Source organism: Salvelinus namaycush, chromosome 14 (assembly GCF_016432855.1).
Source record: "Salvelinus namaycush isolate Seneca chromosome 14, SaNama_1.0, whole genome shotgun sequence".
Taxonomy (NCBI): domain Eukaryota; kingdom Metazoa; phylum Chordata; class Actinopteri; order Salmoniformes; family Salmonidae; genus Salvelinus; species Salvelinus namaycush.
The window spans coordinates 15707320-15720532 of NC_052320.1; the positions used below are offsets into that span (position 1 = coordinate 15707320).

Sequence of the window (13213 nt, forward strand, 5' to 3'; positions counted from 1 at the left end):
TTTTTATATTTTTATTTATTTTTATATATATTTTGTTTGCCTTCACCTCCCCTATCTCACCTCACTTGCTCACATTGTATATAGACTTATTTTTCACTGTATTATTGACTGTATGTTTGTTCTACTCCATGTGTAACTATGTGTTGTTGTATGTGTCGAACTGCTTTGCTTTATCTTGGCCAGGTCGCAATTGTAAATGAGAACGTGTTCTCAATTTGCCTACCTGGTTAAATAAAGGTGAAATAAATAAATAAATACCATGGGTATGACAAAACATACATTTTTTCTGCTCTAATTTTGTGATAACCAGTTGATAATGGCAATAAGGCACCTCTGGGGTTTGGGATATATGGCCAATGTACCATGGCTAAGGGCTGTGTCCTAGCACTCCGCGCTGCGTCGTGCCTAAGAACAGCCCTTAGCTGTGGTATATTGGAAATATATGACCCAACAAATCTCCAGGCTGTGTAAGGGCTATTTGGCCATATACTGTACCTCACCCCCTCGGGCCTTATATAACAACACTAAGGAGTTTAACAACACTATAGGGTATATAACAACACAATAAGGTATAGCATAAGGTATATAACAGCAATATAAGGTATATAGTATAAGGTATATAACAGCACTATAAGGTATATAACAACACTGTAAGGTATATAACAGCAATATAAGGTATATAACAACACGATCAGGTATATAACAACACTATATCAAACTATTTCTCTATGGACCTCGCTTTGTGCATGGGTGCGGCTGAGCAGTTGTTGCTCCTAATAGTTTCCACTTCACAATAACCACTTACAGTTGACCGAAATTTGACAAACTAAGGTTGGAAAGGTTGAAAGTCACTTAGCTCTTCAGTACGGGCCATTCTACTGGCAATGTTTGTCTATGGAGATTGCATGGCTCGATTGTATACACGTGTCAGCAACAGGTGTGGCTGAAATAGCCATGTCCACTAATTTGAAGGGATGTCCACATACTTTTAGTGGATGTAGCATAAGCTATATAACAGGACTATAAGGACTATAATAAGGCATATAACAGCACTATAAGGTATATAACAACACTGTAAGGCATATAACTGCACTATAAGGTATATAACAGCACTATAAGGTATATAACAGCACTATAAGGTATATAACAACACTGTAAGGCACATAACTGCACTATAAGGTATATAACAGCACTATAAGGTATATAACTGCACTATAAGGTATATAACAGCACTATAAGGTATATAACAACACTGTAAGGCATATAACTGCACTATAAGGTATATAACAACACTGTAAGGCATATAACTGCACTATAAGGTATATATATTGAACAAAAATATAAATGCAACATGTACTGTTCCCCGGGCGCCAAAGACATGGATGTCGATTAAGGCAGCCCCCCGCACCTCTCTGATTCAGAGGGATTGGGTTAAATGTGGCAGACACAGTTCAGCTGAAGGCATTCAGTTGTACAACTGACTAGGTATCCCCCTTTCCCTTTCCTTTCTCTAATGTTGATCCCATGTTTTATGAGCTGAAATTAAAGATCCCAGAAATCTTCCAAACGCACAAAAAGGTTATTTCTCTCAAATCTTGTGCACATATTTGTTTATATCCCTGTTGAGCATTTATCCTTTGCCAAGATAATCCATCCACCTGACAGGTGTGTCATATCAAGAAACTGATTAAACACCTTGATCATTACACAGGTGCAACTTGTGCTGGGGACAATGAAAGGCCACTCTAAAATGTGCAGTTTTGTCACACAACACAATGCCACAGATGTCTCAAGTTGAAGGAGCGTGCAATTGGCATGCTGACTGCAAGAATGTCCACCAGAGCTGTTGACAGAGAACTGAATGTTCATTTCTCTACCATAAGCCGCCTCCAACATCGTTTTAGAGAATTTGGCAGTACATCCAACTGGCCTTACAACCGCAGACCACATGTAACCATGCCAGCCCAGAACCTCTACATCTGGCGTCTTCACCTGTGCGATCATCTGAGACCAGCCACCCGGACAGCTGATGAAACTGTGGGTTTGCACAACCGAAGAATTTCTGCACAAACTGTCAAAAACCGTTTCTGCGTGCTTGTCGTCCTTACCAGGGTCTTGACCTGACAGCAGTTCAGCGTCATAACCGACTTCAATGGGAAAATGCTCTTCACGGAAGAATCACGATTTCAACTGTACCGGGCAGATGGCAGACAACTTGTATGGCGTCGTGCGGCGAGCGGTTTACTGATGTCAACGTTGTGAACAGAGTGCCCCATGGTGGCGCTGGGTTTATGGTATGGGCAGAGATAAGCTACGGACAATGAACACAATTGCATTTTATCAATGGCAATTTGAATGCACAGAGATACCATGATGAGATCCTGAGACCCATTGTCATGCCATTCATCCGCCGCCATCACCTCATGTTTCAGCATGATAATGCACGGCCCCATGTCGCAAGGATCTGTACACAATTCCTGGAAGCTGAAAATATCCCAGTTCTTCCATAGCCTGCATACTCACCAGACATGTCACCCATTGAGCATGTTTGGAATGCTCTGGATTGATGTGTACGACATCGTGTTCCAGTTCCTGCCAATATCCAGTAACTTTGCACAGCCATTGAAGAGGAGTGGGACAACATTCCACAGTCCACAATCAACAGTCTGATCAACTCTATGCGAAGAAGATGTTTGCCTGAGGCAAATGGTGGTCACACCAGATACTGACTGGTTTTCTGATGCATTGACAGGCATAACTCAGGCCCATACTCTACACAATTTACACACAATCCCCCATAATGACAAAGCAAAAACAGTTTTGTTGAAATTTTTGCAAATGTAAAAAAAGATAATGAAATATTGCATTTACGTAAGTATTCCGGCCCTTTACTAAGTACTTTGTTGAAGCACCTTTGGCAGCCTTGAGTCTTCTTGGGTATGACGTTACAAGCTTGGCACACCTGTATTTTGAGAGTTTCTCCCATTCTGCTCTGTACATCCTCTCAAGCTCTGTCAGGTTGGATGGGGAGCATCGGTGCACAGCTATTTTCAGGTCTCTCCGGAGATGTTAGATCGGGTTCAAGTCTGGGCTCTGGCTGGTCTACTCAAGGATATTCAGAGACATGTCCCGAAGCCACTCCTGCATTGTCTTGGCTGTGTGCTTAGGGTTGTTGTCCTGTTGGAAGGTGAACCCCAGTCTGAGATCCTGAGCGCTCCAGAGTAGGTTTTCATCAAGCATCTTTCTGTACTTTGCTCCATTCATCTTTCCCTCAATCCTGACTAGTCTCCCAGTCCGTGCCGCTGAAAAACATCCTCACAGCATGACGCTGTCATCACCATGCTTCACCGTAGGGATGTTGCCAGGTTTCCTCCAGACGTGACACTTGGCATTCAGGCCAAAAAGTTAATTAGTGGATTCATTAGACTAGAGAATCTTGTTTCTCATGGTCTGAGATTCCAAGCGGGCTGTCATGTGCCTTTTACTGAGAAGTGGCTTCCGTCTGGCCACTCTACCATAAAGGCCTGATTGGTGGAGTGTCGCAGAGATGGTTGTCCTTCTGGAAGGTTCTCCCATCTCCACAGAGGAACTCTAGAGCTCTGTCAAAGTGACCATCGGGTCCTTGGTCACCTCCCTGACAAAGGCTCTTCTCCTCACGATTGCTCACTTTGGCCGGGTGGCCAGCTCTAGGAACAGTCTTGATGGTTCCAAACTTCTTCCATCTAAGAATGATGGAGGCCACTGTGTTCTACGGACATTCCTTCGATCTCATGGCTTGGTTTTTGCTCTGACATGCACTGTCAAATATGAGACCTTATATAGACAGGTGTGTGCCTTTCCAAATCATGTCCAATCAATTGAATTTACCACAGGTGGACTCCAATCAAGTTGTAGAAACATCTCAAGGATGATCAATGGAAACAGGATGCACCTGAAATACATTTTGAGTCTCATAGCAAAGGGTCTGATTACTTATGTGAATAAGGTATTTCTGTTGTTTAATTTTAATAAATTTGCAAACATTTCTAAAGACCTGTTTTTGCCTTTTCATTATGGGGTATTGTGTGTAGATTGATGGGGATTTTTTATTTATTGAATCGATTTTATAATAAGGCTGTAACGTAACACAATGTGGAAAAAGGGAAGGGGTCAGAATACTTTCCGGAAGCTCTGTATATAGCAGCAATATAAGATATTTCGTTTAAGGTATATAACAGCACTGTGAGGTATATATAGTGGCGTACTTCATTACTGTAATACGTTTTTCCACGGTATAGGAGGGTCTATGAGTCAAGTGTGGCCACACGTCACAGCCATTCATCCTCATTATATGGACACAGCACAGCATGGCACCCCAAACACCGGATGCAGCCCATGAAAGCCACAGAGCATTGACCGCCATTCAGAAAGGTTGAGTTGAAGTTGTAGGGTAGCTGTAGGGTAGCTGTTCATTCAAGGCTGTAAAAATAGAATGTTCACTCAAAGCATCTCCGGGCACGATGGTCTCCAAGCAACAGATGGTGAGCAAGGACATTCCCACTGGGCACACACTGGTTGAATCAACATTGTTTAATTTCAATGAAATTACGTTGAATCAACATGGAATAGACGTCTGTGCCCAGTGATCTTTGTTCTCCGGTAGAGAGAACTTTGTTCTTCTCTTTGTTTTCTGGTAGAGAAAGCCACACATGAATGCACTCCCAGGCCTTATGAGCCAAAGAGCTATACTGTTCTAGTATAACATGAGCTTGAGCTGCCCAACATCTCACAACGTAAGACCCCAATGACGTGTCAACATTCTACCCTGTGAGCTTCCTACCCAGTCTCATTTAGTGTCAGTAGAATGGTAGCTACTCCTGGCTAGATATGAACACCTGCCGTGCTGTTTCAAATTAGACCAGGATAATCAATTTACAGTGCTGCTACAGCTCTTATTTACAGTACACTCTTAACAGTTTGTTTTATTCCATCGTGTTCCGTTTTGTTCCTTTTTCTTATTACCGTACAGTAAGATCCATCTACAGTAGACTCTTTTTCTTATTACCGTACAGTAAGATCCATCTACAGTAGACTCTTTTTCTTATTACCGTACAGTAAGATCCATCTACAGTAGACTCTTTCGCTGCATGGTTGGTGGACCCAGCTGGGAAGAGGTTTGAAGTTGGTGTCATTGTTTTTAGAAGATCATGATCAAGTCAGTGGTCATGATTCCTAAACATTTAGAGTGTGTGAAGGATGGGTGAAACAGCCCCAAATGGAAGCAGTTAATATTTTTATTCACAGCTTTTAAAAGCTTTGCCGGACATCAAACAGTGCATCCCTTCATGAGCCGGAGGGGATTTGGGTGGGGGCGGGGGAGGATTAAAAAAGTGCACTAATGTTGACGTCTGCATTTCATCAAACCCTTTTTTAGACCACCGGTCTCCTGCCCTAGTCGGTGCTGATCAGAAGGTGTGCAGATCAGAAGGTGTGTTGATGTACAGATGGTGTTGAGTCGCAAGCCCCATCAGTACTGCCATTGGTATTCTTAAAAAACAATTTAAGAGTGATGATGGACTGGCCATCCTGTTTATTGTTTCTATTATTACTCTATGACTAAAAAATGATCTGCATTCCTGTCTGGATTTGGGATTACTCATTTTAGTCTCAGACTCTTGACATTCCTGTTGGGCATTATGCATTGGTCAGCCACAACAACACTGGCCTGGCTGGATCACTGTTCTGTTTGCCTTAGTCCTAGCATGCCGTTCTGTTCTGCCAAGGGTCTACCCTATAGGGTGTCCCAGCATTATTCAGTCTATTTCAGTGGTAGGAGGAGAAAGGGGGTTGGCCCAGGACAGGGCAGGGGCGGTCCGGGTTGATCGAGCAAACAGTCAGGGTCTCAACACACAAAGTAAACATTACCCTGTGTTTGAACTGTACACCTTGAGTTTGGCAAATCTCCCACACACTCTCTCCCCTCTTCCCTCAGCCCTGTTCCCACTCACACACCCCTTTCCTTTTAGCTGACCGGCCCAGCTAAATACACCGCTTATCCCTGGACCTGCCCATTAATCAGAGGGGGAAAGCACCTCTGACAACGTCTCACCTCCACAGCCCTGGCCTAGAAGCTCTCTCTGGCTCACATGTGGGGAGTGTATTGGACGTGGCTGCACAGCAGCGGACTCAGAGAGTTGTATGGTTGTTCTTCTCGAAATATCAGAAAAAACTCCTTGACTTGCTGTATGTCTGAGTACTATGATGCTGAGGATGGAACCACATTTGTCTGAAGATCTTTGTTAAACCAAGGCAATAATCAATTTGATTCAATCAATTAGCTATCTCCCCTTCTGCTCTCTAGTCTAGGAAAAATGTTGTTCATTCAAGACTAGAGCATGCATAGTCACAGTGACTGATTTACAGGCTGATGATAGGAAAAGCCTGAGACACAGCAGCTTTCCTGGATTTTGGTTGTTAAACCAGGGCTTAGTTCATGACATGCTCTCTTTTTCACTTCATGCGGTATTAAGAGCACCCAGCTACCCCGGCCCAGCTATGAAGGGAAGAGACTAGACTTTGAATGATGTGCCTCATTACAGGGATGCTACTCAGAGAAAGTGCATTGGCCTACTTGTCTTCCTAGGGATCCAACCGTAGGTTCAAGCTTTGAGCAGAAAGGTCAACTTACTTACATAAAGTATGTATTTCTGGGCTCCTAAACCTGAAACTGAATTTCTACATGAAAACAAAACTACAGCAACAATACAACAATTCACACATTCATTTCCATGAGGGAATTGGGTAAACAGCTGACCATTTCCCAATTTACATTTTTTTTGTTCTTTCCTTTGGTTGTTTTGACTTTGTTTATTCATCCTTGTCTCAAATCACTGACTTCAACATCTGCTGCCTTAACTTGTTCCCCACAACTTTGATACATCAGCACCAAAGAAAAAAATCTACATACACAGACGGCCTGAAAAAGCAAAGCTTTTCATCTGTAGCATGAGTCAATTTGGAGGGCAGCGTTACTGAATGCATTCGGCAAATTTGTTTTTGAAGTGTTCAGAGGGTTGTCCTCGGGACTGAACCGTAGGACCTATTGATTCTGACATGTTTATTTTCACAGGGAAAAAGGCCTTTTGGATTTCTAATAACTTCTTTCAGCTTTTGTTGTGCATATGTTGGAGGGAATGCACCCAATTCCCTAGATGGGTGCATTTTATTTTAACAACCAACTCCTCATTCACTCAGCCTACAGGGTCCACTGGTCCCACTCACACAGAACTACCCTACGCCTTGACCTCTTTCTCCCCTCTCCAGATGAAATCCTGCAACTAGTCATGTCTGGCCTCGCAACAACCTACCCTCTTGACCCCATCCCCGCCTCACTTCTCCATACCATCTCTGGAGACCTTCTCCCATTCCTCACATCCCTAATCAACTCAGCCCTGACCACTGGCTGCTTCTCATCTGACTTCAAGATGACCAGAGTCACTCCCCTCCTCAAGTGAGACTGCTCTTCTCTGTCACAGAGGCTCTCTGCTCTGCCAAAGCTGACTCTCTCTCCTCTGTTCTCATCCTTCTAGATCTATACCCTGCCTTCAACACTGTGAACCGTCAGATCCTCCTCCCTACTAGGTTTGGGCAGTATCCAGATTATCATACCTTCATACCGACCTTGTGCCATAGCGGGATATTCCGTAATACTGAACACAAGGGGCACTGTTTTCAAACCCCACCGATACTCTCTAATCCGAAGGTTAGCAATGCTAACAAGTACATGTAAAATCCCATAAAGAATGTTAACTAAATGCTAACAAGCTTATTGCAAACATTTTGTACAGTTTCTGACTTAAACTATACATGTATACAAGTAACTCAAAAATGCTACTCACACAAAACAAATATTAGCCAGCTAGGCTCTTGATTCAGGAGTGGATTCTCTGCTGTTACCAAGCGAATGCTTGATTTTGGAAGATAGCTAACTAGCTACTAAATTAACAAACCAATTGCACAACTGCAGAGCATTTAGCACATTTTAGGCTGTTAACTTAATAGTTATAAGATATCTAGCTGGCAAACATTTAGTTGTGAATTCCATACTGTAATTAGGTAATCTGGTGCATGCTGCACAACAGTGAGGCTGCAGTCTCTCGTCGCTATGTGTTTTTAAACAAACACCATGTGAAAGGTGACTGGGAACTACCATAAGCTTCATAATAATGTGACAGGTAAAATGAAGAATGCAATGTTCTTTATCTCCTAACGTATTGGTCAAGTTGACTGCAGGTATTTACTTAATGGTATTTTTCAACGGTATTGAAAAACCATCCTGTAGCTTTTTGCAAATATCCTGTTATACGGTATATACGGTATAACACCCAACCCTACTCCGCACCCTCTCAGGATTGGGCGTCTCTGCACACTTCTGGATTGCATCCTACCTGGCAGGTTGCTCCTACCAGGTGGCGTGGAGAGGATCTGTGTCTGCACCGCGTGCTCTCACTACTGGTGTCCCCCAGGGCTCGGATCTAGGCCCTCTCCTGTTTTCTCTTTACACCAAGTCACTCGGCTCTGTCATATCCTCACATGGTCTCTCCTATCATTGCTATGCGGATGACGCTCAACTACTTTTCTCCTTCCGCCCTTCTGACACCTAGGTGGCGACACGCATCTCTGTGTGCCTGGCAGACATCTCAGCTTGGATGTGTGCACACCACCTCAAGCTCAACCTCGACAAAACGGAGCTGCTCTTCCTCCTGGGAATGGCCCGCCTGCTCCAAGACCTCTCCATCACAGTTGACAACTCCACGGTGTGCCCCTACCTGAGTGCAAAGAACCTTGGCGGGACCCTGGACAACACTCTGTCGTTCTCTGCAAACATCAAAGCAGTGACTCGATCCTGCAAGTTCATGCTCTAAAACATCCGTAGAGTACAACCTTTACTCAGACAGGAAATGGCACAGGTCCTAATCCAGGCACTTGAAATCTCCCGTCTAGGCTACTGCAACTCTCTGTTGGCCGCAGCCCGCCTGGTGTTCAACCTTCAAAGTTCTCCCATGTCACCCCGCTCCTCCGCACACTCCACTGACTTTCAGTCGAGGTTTGCATCATTTTCAAGACCCTTGTGCTTTCCTACGGAGCAGCAAGGAGAACTACCCCTCTTTACCTTCAGGCTATGCTCAAACCCTACTTCCCAACCCAAGCACCTGCACCTGCCCGAGTCCTTGCCCATCTTTCAAAAAAGTCTGAAAACCTACCTGAACCCCCCCCCCCCCCCCCCCCTGAAAAAAGAAAAAAAGGCACTTCTCTTTTCCCACTAACACTGACTTTGCTGATAAATACTTTGGTGAGGGAAAATGTACTTGATACGATTGTGATGTGTTGTTGTCTCATCTGGCTATCTTAAGATGAATGTACTAATTGTAAGTCACTTTGGATAACAACGTCTGCTAAATTACTAAAATGTCAAATGTAAATGTATCTGACGTGTTCTTTTCTTTTTTCATGGCTAAGATTCTATTTTTGCTCAAAGTGCCACTTTATTGAATTACTCCTGGAGTTTGAGTGACTAACTAACTGCCGTTATTTGTGAGCCATTTAAAAAATGACCGTTTCTGTAAACAAGATATGAACTCATGTAGAATAAAAACATATATATTACTCTGTTCCCTGATCTAAACTGACAGCTCATGAGCTCACAAAGTGTTGGCATAATTACCCACTTCCCTCACTCTCATTTAGCTAATTAGGGGGACACAAATTGCTGTCGCCTTCAAGAACACAGCACTAGCAGAGTTGTGCTTGTTCCATGGTAGTCAGAAATGTATCAGTTATAGAGGTGTATCAAACTGGAAGCTCATTCCTATACAATGCTATCTAATTTTAGAATAATATTATGAGCATTGAACAAATGTTGAGGTTGGAGAGCCTTGGCCTTGCACAGCAAACACTGAGCTTGGCTCTGCTCTGTTCTTAAGTGTTAAGGAGAGGGAGGTTCAGTGTAATTGAATGTTGTCCAGATTTGTGGAAATATAATATCTGTATAAAGTATGGCAGTGCTTGTTGAAATGTTGAGTTTAGCTTCAGCCAATCTAGACAACAGATTCGTCTGTGTAGGCTTTGCTTAGAAATTAGTTTCCCACACACTCTTGTGCGTTTTGAGTGAAGTGGTTGCTCGTGATGGTTGGGTCTGCTGATACAGGAGGTTTGCGGATTGAGAAGGTTGATCTCTGCAAGATTGGTGATACCAGAAGAAATAGAAAGTTGAGAACAGTCAGGTCATATAGATCATAATGGAACTGCACTGCATTAGCTTATACATGATTTCTGAAGCATCTACATTAGCCTTATAATGGGTTTATGAAGTCTGTTTGAAGTTTTTTATTGATTTAGTATGTCTGTTAGAAAATACGTACAGTTCACTCGTGGTTTATGTAATACAGAATATTATATTGTCAACAGCTCAGAGTTGCAAATCAAGCATGATACTTCAAAAAAAGTTTCACATCTTGGTGCTACACTAATAGTCTTACATCTGAATCACTTTAAAGCCTGACTGCATGCACAATTAGGATTTATTCTGACAGATAGACTGACACTCTTTTCAAACAGCATATTCATTCATTCCAAGGTGTGTTGCCTCAAATCCTAAATGATTGATTTTTGAACGCATAAATTATACCACAGTTTATCTTGTTGTGAAAAGTGTTCTATTGCATCTTGTCTGAGATGTAAAAATATATATTTTTAGAACAATGTGTTAATAAAAACAAAGCATTATTTAGCAGTAAAACCAAGTGCACCTTCTCCAGACAGTTAATGATCTAGAGTTGAATTGATGACCCGGATAGGAGCATTAATGTAAAGTGGAAATGTGAGATTCTTTAGTTTTTGTTGTTAATTAATATTAATCACCATAGAGCCTTAGAATCCTTAAACCTGACTAAAAGATGAATCTGTTTTTATGTGGAATGTTGCTTGCTTGACTATCACAGAACCTTTCCAAATGGTGGTTATCCTATTCATCCTTAAGGATAATCAGTGAGGAGAAAAGAGACAGCCTGTTTCTATCCCTGAGGAGAACAGCATGTGTTTTCTAATGTCATTGTCCTCTGTGGTCAGGCCCATGGAAGTGATGGTCTATGGCTCCCAGGGTAGATGCTAAGCTAACGGGGCTCAGATTTCAGCCAGTGTTCCCCTGGGATCAGTCCTCGGGGCCCCAGCATAGAGAAGATTTGTGATAAGGGTCGATATTGGAAGCTGTGTAAACTTTGTTAAGCTTTTCCACCCTGCGAACGGGGGGGTAATCCCAAACACCTGGGCTCTCTAACCGGGATCAGGTGGGATTAGGGAGGAGGGCACCATAGAGCCCACTCCGCCCCACTTTACTCCCCAGTTAACTCTTTTAATAAAACCCATAATTTCCCATATCTATGTGCGTGATCTTTTATGAGAATATATGATCAAGTGTTGGGATTTTTACATCCTCCTCTGTTCATAAAGTATTTAAATTGATCTCAAACTAATATCCTATTTGTCCTGAGTTTATATTATTTCCTGATCACATGCCTGATTATATATTTATAGACTTAATTGTTCCCTCTAACTCTGGTCCATTACCATGACAGAGGGCTATCTATCCTATCCTCCCAATGAAAGCATTGGCTTCTTACTCCATTTCCTGACCCATGTATCAGAGGTACAGATTGTCCAAGTCAGCAGCCAGTCAAACAGAGGTTCATCACAGGTCAATCAATGATAGACTGTTTATTTACGCATTATAATAATTACTCAACTACTTATTTGTTGTTATGAAGCAATCGGTTCTTCAAAAACGCCTGAATTAACTGTTTATTTGTACCATGGTTTCCGAGAACTATTAAGCTGTCAAACATACCACAGTGTAGCAGGGTTTATTGAGCTGAGTTGTTTTGTCTTTATCAAGTGTGACTGCTTGTATTCTCGTGGTGGTCTGTCTGTCTGACCAGGTACTTTACAGAGGTTGTGTATCCACAGTGAACATCCTATATGGTGAATACCTTGTCAGATGGATGATTGACCCTCCTCCCCTACTGTACATTAGCCACCTGGGGGTAATAAACATTGTTAGTTGTTATTGTCCTTAGACCTCACTGTTCCCTCCATCTCTCCCTGTCTGTCAGATGTGGATGAGTGTGCAGAGCAAATTGACAACTGCAGCACCGATGCCATCTGCCAGAATACACTCAAGTCATACAAATGCATCTGCAAGTCGGGCTACAAGGGGGATGGCAAGCACTGTGAAGGTAAGGTGTCAGAGACGCACCCATGCGCACACACACACACACACACACACACACACACACACACACACACACACACACACACACACACACACACACACACACACACACACACACACACACACACACACACACACACACACACACACACACACACACACACATAATGCTTTACATTTCTCATAGGCTTTAAATCTCAGACCTGAGAGAGAGGATCGAGATGCTACGTGGAAAGGAGAGAGAGAAAAAGACAGGTGCAGCCGACTGCTCCTTTGTGTCAAATATTAAATGAAGCAGTACATTTCCTACACATTTTAGAGAATATTAAGATAGCGGATGAAACAGCAGCCAGAGGCCTCTGCCTGCCAAACGGTCAGAGATATTTCCACAGCCCAGGGCTTCTTGTGACTCTAGTCTGTCAGACACAACCCCTGGTTTTTTAGCAGGGAGCGTTCAAAGCCTCTGGACCGTTATTTCCCTCCATTTTTATTAGTATTACTGCAGAACCATTACTACAGAACCAAATCACAATGTCATTTTTTCCCCATTGCTATTATAATTCTTTAATTTATTTGACTGTGTTTGTCATTGCTCTTTTCCTTCAGGTTATAAGGTTTGCTTTTGAATTTAACGTAAAAAGGAAAATAAAAAACTGCCCATTTGAAAGGCTAATCTAAGGTGAGGACAGAGTAGAGAGCTGATTTCTGACAGTCTGTGCCTCTCTCTCTTCAATAGCAGCACATCTGTATAGACTCCTCCAGGCCCATTAAAACCATCAGTATCAGTGTAGTTGGCCATGAGCTGCCTTCCTCTCTTGTATTGACTGGGGTTAATAATTCTATTAATAATCATGGAAGGTAGAAGGCAGTGCAGTAAAGTACAAGGCTGTTGGTCCTGCCCTGGTTTCTACACACTGAGTTGTTATTGACTTTACCTGGTTTATACTA

At 42.7% G+C, this 13213-nt stretch overlaps 1 protein-coding gene across 1 annotated transcript in view; it reads left to right on the top strand.

Moving 5' to 3' along the window:
- LOC120059188 (signal peptide, CUB and EGF-like domain-containing protein 3) overlaps positions 1-13213 on the top strand; it is a 125354-nt gene that overhangs the window by 32193 nt on the left and 79948 nt on the right. The window contains exon 2 of the mRNA XM_039008047.1: positions 12147-12269. Coding sequence (XP_038863975.1) covers positions 12147-12269 — 123 coding nt within the window. The remainder of the gene's footprint in view (positions 1-12146; positions 12270-13213) is intronic.